The following is an 8,602-nucleotide window of genomic DNA, read 5'->3' as shown; positions in this document are numbered from 1 at the left end:
GTTCAGGGAAGACAGGGCTTTTTGCATAAAAAAACGTCATTTTTCGACCCCCATTTGACCCCCCGGAGCAAAATCAAAATTCCGAAACCTTACTGCACATCTACATGACACCCCCAACTATCTCCCAAAAGATGATTAGCCTACTGTGTAAAATGTAAGAGGAGTTCAGGGAAGACGGGGCTTTTTGCATAAAAAACATCATTTTTCGACCCCCATTTGACCCCCCGGGGCAAAATCAAAATTCCGAAACCTTACTGCACATCTACATGACACCCCCAACCATCTCCCAAAAGATGATTAGCCTACTGTGTAAAATGTAAGAGGAGTTCAGGGAAGACGGGGCTTTTTGCATAAAAAACGTCATTTTTCGACCCCCATTTGACCCCCCGGGGCAAAATCAAAATTCCAAAACCTTACTGCACATCTACATGACACCCCCAACCATCTCCCAAAAGATGATTAGCCTACTTTGTAAAATGTAAGAGGAGTTCAGGGAAGAAAAGTGTGACAGACGGACGGACGGACGGACGGACGGACATGAGTAACAACAATATACCCGAACTTTCTTTAGAAAGTGCGGGTATAACAATGATAGTGGGGTCAATGTTTTCTAAGTTAGGGGGAGGATGTCCAAAGTCATTTTTTATTTGCTTCAGTATATATATAGTCTTGTTTAAATAACAAAGGAAATTCCAGGGGGGGGGTCCAATCTCCCTACCCACTCCCTATCCCTGAAATAACAATCTATTTTGTGATTCCAATTAAATAGTATATTTTTTTCCATTTGACTAATTATGTACATATTTTGTTTCTTGTGTTTATATTATGTCTGTCTATTTGTCTGCAGAAATTATAACCTTGCCTATAAGTTTTAAGTGGGATGGGCTATACAAATGGCTTCCACATTTTGTAGGTTTATTTCTTGTGACAATTATAAGCAGGGGATGACAAATCCCATTGCCAGACGCCTGGGGCTAGTGAATTTTAGGGGTGGGAAAGTGAAATTTATCAACCACTTGCCCATGGGCAAGTGACTTAATCAAGTATCAAAAATTAAAATCAATATGTATGCCAATATTCTACTCAGTATTTTTTTTATATATATTTATAAATACAGTATAAGATAATGGTAGGGCAGGCAAAAATTCAGGTAGGGCAAGTCAATTTTTACCATGTACTTGCCCTTGGGCAAGTGCCTTTAAAATCTATTTGTCAGCCCCTGATTAAGACTTTTTATTTGGGTACCATTAATTTTTACCTCTGATCACTTAATTGACCTAGAATACACATTTTTACAAGGAAAATACCCAACTTTAAACTTGGCCTAAATTTTGATCAGTAGGTGCTAGGGCTTTCATGCTTAACATGTGTATTGTGAACTGTCAACAGGTATAAATATGTTTGACCTTGACCGTAGAGTTTGAACCACTTAAAAAATTAACCTTGGCAATTAGCTTTTGAACAGGAAGTACTAGGGATTACTTATTTCACATGTGCATTCCTTGTGACAAGACTTTGACCTTGACCTTTGAGTATGACATATATTTGAGAAACTTCAACCTTCGCCATAGGCTTCCATACAGGGACATCAGTGTATCACAAACACATCTTGTCTTTATTATTATTTGGTGGTGTCTCCATATGAGGGAAAAATTCCCGAGAGAGATGTATTCACAACAAACAAACAAACTACTAAAGAAAATATAAAACATGAATATGTTGGTCATGCATATCTCTGCATGAAAAAACAGCTTTTCAAATACTGCAACCATATTGTAACCCTTTCAAAACACTCATTTGAGCTTTTCTGGTTTTCTTATCATATAACGTCTGTCGTGACATGTCGTCCATCTGTTTGTCTGAAAACTTTTTACATTTTTAACTTCTCTAGAACCACTGGTCCAATTTTACCCATGCAATTCATATAGAAATATGTACACTTGTACGTCAGACTGTCCTTCTGTCTGAATAAAATTAACCTTGGTCATCACGGTCATATCTACTGAATGAGAAGAGACAAGGCATTCATATTAAACTTATGTACTAGTATTTACCTGTGAGAATGGCATGGTTTTTTTTTTTTACATATGACCTAGAAGTTTGACCTACTTGCAAAAAAATTAGATTGTTATAAATTCATCATTTTGAAAGAGAAAAGTTAGGGCATTCATATTATAATGCATGTATATTATTACCTGTGATAAGATCTTTCCAAATGAATCATGACTTTTACTCTGTGACCTTGACCTTGAAGCCTAACTTACTTTTCAAAAATGTTGCATTTGCTTATAACTTTTGATTGAGATGAGATATGACTCACACATTTGACATGTACATTAATTGTCCCCCGCTTTCGCGAAAGCGAGGGGACATTAAATCTCATTCGTCTGTCTGTCTGTCCGTCTGTCCGTCAGTCGGTCAGTCTGTCAGTCTGTCCGTCACAAAAACTTTAACCTTGCCCATAACTTTTGATTTAGTGGAGCTATGACTTTCATATTTCACATGTGTATTCCTTGTGACAAGACCTTTCTTTGGGTACCACCAAATTTGACCTTTTGACCTTGACCTTGGAGTTTGACCCACTTTAACACAAAAATTCCAAACTTTTACTTTGGTAATAACTTTTGAATAGTAGGTAGTAGGACTTTTATATTTCACATATGTATTGTTTGTGGCAAGACCTTTCATTGGATAACAACAACCTTGACCTTTTGACCTTCACTTTGGAGATTTACGTACTTATGAAAAATCTTTAACCTTGACCATAACTTTTGATCGGCGAAGACTAAGGCTTTCGTACTTCACATATGTAATCCTTGGGAGAAGACCTTTGATTGGATACCAACAACTTTTACCCTTTGACCTTGACCTTGGAGTTTTAACAACTTTTTTAAAAAACTTTTACTTTGGTCACAAGTTTTGAACGGTAGATACTAGGATTTTTATATTTCACATATGTATTCTTTGTGGCAAGTCTTTTCATTGGATATCAACAACTTTGACCTTTTGACCTTGACCTTAAAGATTTATGTACTTATGAAAAAACTTTAACCTTGACCATAACTTTTGAACAGTAAGGGCTAGGGCTTTCATACTTCACATATGTTATTCTTGTGAGAAAACCTTTCATTGGATATCAACAACTTTGACCCTTTGATCTTGACCTTGAAGTTGACCTCTATTTAAAAAAAACTTTAACTTTGGCCATAAGAATTTAACAGTCAGGATTAGGGTTTTCATCCTTTAAAAAAATCAACTTCAATGTTACTTTCTAAATAAATGACATATGATAAGATGTTCATATTATATTACACACAATATGTTATAAAAAATAACATCTCACCCACAAAGACACCGAAAGCGGGGGACCCCAATTCTTTGAATTTGCTTGTTACTCATAAAAATTCAAGGTGTTTCCCAGTATGCGATGCTTTTTTACCCTTTAACGTTGATGTTTTACATAATTTTCAAAATATTTAACTCTCCTAAAAGATGATTAGGCTTCTGAGTAACATTAAGGAGGACTTCAGGAAAGACAGGACTTTTTGCACAAAAAACGTCATTTTTTGACCCCTATTTGACCCCCTGGGGCAAAATCAAAATTCCGAAACCTTACTGCACATCTACATGACACCACCAACCATCTCCCAAAAGGTGAATAGGCTGCTGAGTAAAATGTAAGAGGAGTTTAGAGAAAACGGGGCTTTTTGCATAAAAAAAAATCATTTTTCGACCCCCATTTGACCCCCAGGGGCAAAATCAGAATTCCAAAACCTAACTGCAAATCTACATGACACCACCAACCATCTCCCAAAAGGTGATTAGGCTGCTGAGTAAAATGTAAGAGGAGTTTAGAGAAAACGGGGCTTTTTGCATAAAAAAACATCATTTTTCAACCCACATTTGACCCCCTGGGGCAAAATCAAAATATCGAAACCTTACTGCACATCTACATGACCCCACCAACCATCTCCCAAAAGATAGTTAGGCTGTTGAGTAAAATGTAAGAGGAGTTCAGGGAAGACGGGACTTTTTGCATAAAAAACATCATTTTTCGACCCCCATTTGACCCCCAGGGGCATAATCAAAATTCCGAAACCTTACTGCACATCTACATGACACCACCAATCATCCCCCAAAAGGTGATTAGGCTGCTGAGTAAAATATAGAAGGAGTTCAGGGAAGACGGGACTTTTTGCATAAAAAACGTCATTTTTCGACCCCCATTTGACCCCCCAGGGCAAAATCAAAATTCCGAAACCTTACTGCACATCTACATGACACCACCAATCATCCCCCAAAATGTGATTAGGCTGCTGAGTAAAATGTAAAAGGAGTTCAGGGAAGACGGGACTTTTTGCATAAAAAACGTCATTTTTCGACCCCCATTTGACCCCCCGGGGCAAAATCAAAATTCCGAAACCTTACTGCACATCTACATGACACCACCAACCATCTCCCAAAAGATGATTAAGCTACTGTGTAAAATGTAAGAGGAGTTCAGGGAAGAAAAGTGTGACAGACGGACGGACGGACGGACATGAGTAACAACAATATACCCGAACTTTCTTTAGAAAGTGCGGGTATAATAATGTGGGTCCTAAATGAAATACTGGATGTGTAGGAACTAGGAAGCTTTCTTACCAATTTGAATAAACACCGCCTTACGGTTCCACAGGTACGCTTGTCATCCAGACCTCTGACACTTTCAAACATTCCTTTGTCTAAATAAATAAATCGGTTTGGCCATTTCTTGGGAGAAAAGAGATAAAAAGGTTCCTTCCCATCAGCCCTTACAATTATCCATTCTCCATCGTCCCCTGGTTTGTGCTCACAACATTTGCAAAATCTATCTGTTTTCATCCAAACGTAGAATCTACCATCGTTTGACCGAATATAAAAACGGTTTTGGGAACCAGGGAGAAACTCGAAGCGAAAAAGGACGTCAGTGGAATTTGTGTCACGTTTAACCTTGTTAAGTGCCTTTATCTTGGACAATCGTGGCATTGGTCTTGAAAGAACGTACTCTTCTCCTTTCTCTTCATCACAAGGTTGTATGCATAAATCTTGATTAGCAAAATTACCACTAAGATCTTGCAGCTTTAAGTTCAATTCGGTAGCAAAACGTACAATATGCTTCTGCTCACCAAAGTCGAAAAACGCAAAAAGTGTAACTGATTTCTCAATGGTTGGTGATTCCAAAAACCTCAGCAACTCTCTGGCTCGGGAACTGTCCTTTTCCATGACCTTTGTTATAGCTGTAGCTGTCTGTGGACTGTAATTCGTTGATCTTAGTACTGTCAACATCTGCAGAAGTAAAGTTTGCCTGAGCATAGAAACTCTCACAAACAGATCGATGTACAGTAAACAACTTTCAGCAAGTGATTTGTCCATATCACATGAGATCAGACTCTCAATCCGACTTTTCAAATTTCCAATGTGCTCCACGCCAATGTCAATGTTAACATTAGTTGTCATGACTTGTATTGCGTTCGTGTCTATATCGTCTGGGTCATTTATCGCACAAACATGTATCTGAGAAGTGGACAGCTTTTCTATTATGCCTGCAATTTCATGTTTCACAGCATCATCAGCTTCAACTTCCTCCGCTAGCTTTTTTACGGTGTCTTTTTCCTTTGAAACAAGATTCAAGAAAGTTGTAACAATTGGAGAAACTTTATTAAGCTGAGCAGAGTAAGGAATAACTGACTCGAGATGACCCGTTAGTGAGAAGAGGAAAGATATTGACGATTTCATGAGGTCACCCTGACTCCTGTACTCTGCAATCGAAGACCACAAACATCCCATTATCGCATCAGCTTTTCCTGTTATACCCTCTTCGGAAGCCATTTCCTGATTAATTTTTGAAACGTCTAAACCATTCTCACGCAAAAATGCATCCATTCCTTTTAATGTTGAAAGATCAATACCTTTGTCATTGAAAAATGTGACGAAATCATTCCAGTGACTTTTCCAATTTCCTATATCCATTGTAGATGTAATTTCCATTTTGTTTCTGATTCTGTAATTATGTATCAGTTTGAGAACATATCAACACTTTGTTCATACTGAAACACTATGCACCCCGCGGTAACAATGTTAAAAAAACATATTTTTAGCATATAGGTCACAGTAAAGGTCACAAAGAAATTGATTAGTGAAGTACATGTATGCATACCAAATAATGGTTCAAAAGTTATGATAAAGGTTCAAAAAAGCTATTTTTAGCATATAGGACACAGTCAGGGTCACTAGGTCATTGACCTTGGTGTCATGTGAAAGGACTTAATTAGTGGAGTACACAAGCCAAATATCAAGTCTGTATCTTTCTTTCTTCAAAAGTTATGGCGAAGCTTAAAGTTTGCAGAAAAAAAACTTTTTTTAGCATATAGGTCACAGTCAAGGTCAAAAGGTCATTGATCTTGGTGTCATTTGAAAGAACTTTAAAATCAGTGGAGTATGCATACCAAATATGAAGTCTCAACCATTAATGGTTCAAAAGTTATGGCGAAGGTTAAAGTTTGCTGACAAACAGATAAACAGACAAAGAGACAGACAGGACAAAAACAATAAATGCCTCGGATCTTTCGATTCAGGCGCATAAAAATCGCAATGATTAAGGGGGTAAATAGTTTACATTATTTCTTTTTCTGATAGATGATACTACGTGTTATTTTGCATTCTGTGAAAGTAGCTATAGGGAATTTTTATTTTTCGGTTGCCTGGCCGTTCGTCCGTCTGTTTATTATCTCTCTGTCGTTTCAGCGCGATATCTCGAGTAACCTTTGAGTTTTTTCCAAAGGTAAAGAAAATTTTTGGTCTTTTGTCTGTGTGTAAAACATTCAGTTCAGGGTGATATGTCAAGAAGCTTTCATACCATGACTTCCTTAATCATTGTTAATGGTCATGACCATCCCTTCAATCCGAACACCCCCACTCCCCCCCATCATGCATGCTCTTTTTTTCCCTTTAAGCGAGGGGGCAGAGATTATCTGAATTAGCTTGTCATATGTAAAACAAAAAAAAAAATAATAAAAAAAAATATATATATAAATTTTAAAACTTACGCTGTATTCAATCAATTTGTAAGCTTCAAAGCAATTGAGTTCCTAAATCTTCATTTTAAGCTTCGAATCCCGATGTATATATATATATATATATATATATATATATATATATATATATATATATATTTATATTGTTCGTGTCGTTGGTCATTTTTAGTGCTGTATATATATATATATATATATATATATATATATATATATATATATATATATATATATATATATATATATATATATATATATATATATATATATATATATATATATATATATATATATATATATATATATATAAAGCACTAAAAACCAAGAACACTGTATATTCTAAATGTCGGATCTATCAAGTAGATACAAGGTCACGGATCGAAATTTATATAAAGCACTAAAAATGACCAACAACACGAACAATAAAAATTGTCAAATTTTCGGGACGCCCTGTCCCTTCCTCAGGACAAAGAAAAAAGTTAAAAAGTCATAAGAACAAAGGAAAAAGCGAAACAAAAAAACAACTAGCACTACTACTAAACACTATATATTTACATACTTAGTTACATGTTGATTTGGAATTTTTTAAGAACACTATTAAAGAAAGAATCCGGACCGCTATGAAATGCGTCCGGTCTATCGGGTATACTCGGGTGAAGTGCCACCAGTATCCAGGTAAGTAAATTTATGAGTTCCATTTTATTTTAAAACAGGTATCAATGATATCAAAAACCATGCCTTTAATTTATTGTGGGGAAAGTTTGTGTATCAAGTTGAAAAGTCTTTAAACTGTTGATTTTGGTAAAGTCTTGTAATTTCAAATTGTCCAAGAGTTCCTTGAGATTTATACGTATCCACATCTGATTTTCACCACTTTTTGAATATATTGCAATGTATTCTTGAAGTTTCTCCTTCACTACTGTTACTATCTTAATGAGAAGCAAAGAAAGAGACTTGGTTGAACATTTACTAGAACCCGCTATGTATCTTTGCTTGTAAGTATTCTCATGAAGTTTCGGAATATATCGTAGTTCAAATTCAATTTCGTTTTTTGGGATATTAAAAATATTCAAATTTGACACATATTTTTGAAGAATTTTTTTCCTTAGAAAGAGAACTGTGATATTTTAAGACTTTTTAAATCATTGAAAAAAACTTTTTTGTTTTTTTTTTCTGAGCACCGAGGGCATTATTTATTGAACAACCCTCGTCCTGCTACTATTGACATTGTCTGAGAAATGTAACTTTAAGTGCTTAAGTTGTGATATTATTATTATTATTATTATTATTACTTCAGCTTTCTTTTGTCCATTCATTTATAGAATTTGATACCGTTTGTTGTTAATTGTTTAGTTTTCATTTTCTGAGGATTAAATGATATTAACCATTGATTAGACTCATTTTAAATATATATACGAGATATCTAACGTTTATTGTTATGCCGTTTAAAGAATTGTTCCTATAGAAATCTTTATAAAAAGTCTAATATTTCAAAGTTTTGTTTCAGTTTAAAATGTAAGTTTTGGAAATTCTCAGGGCCAAATATAATG

General features: G+C 35.4%; 1 protein-coding gene across 1 annotated transcript; it reads right to left on the bottom strand.

Annotated features, from left to right (window-relative positions):
* Positions 1–4,644: 4,644 nt before the first annotated feature.
* On the bottom strand, positions 4,645–7,153 carry LOC134268004 (uncharacterized; the record flags this gene model as incomplete). Its single annotated transcript, XM_062750210.1, has 2 exons — positions 7,068–7,153; positions 4,645–6,022 (listed from the first exon to the last, which is right to left on the bottom strand). A coding segment is annotated over exon 2 (1,365 nt), but the record flags the coding sequence as incomplete, so codon positions are not given.
* Between the last annotated feature and the right edge of the window lie 1,449 nt (positions 7,154–8,602).

The sequence above is a fragment of the Saccostrea cucullata genome, unplaced genomic scaffold, assembly GCF_032062105.1.
Source record: "Saccostrea cucullata isolate Sc308-1 unplaced genomic scaffold, CSIRO_AGI_Scuc_v1 ctg9580, whole genome shotgun sequence".
NCBI classification, from domain to species: domain Eukaryota; kingdom Metazoa; phylum Mollusca; class Bivalvia; order Ostreida; family Ostreidae; genus Saccostrea; species Saccostrea cuccullata.
This window is presented reverse-complemented; position numbering and strand designations above follow the sequence as displayed.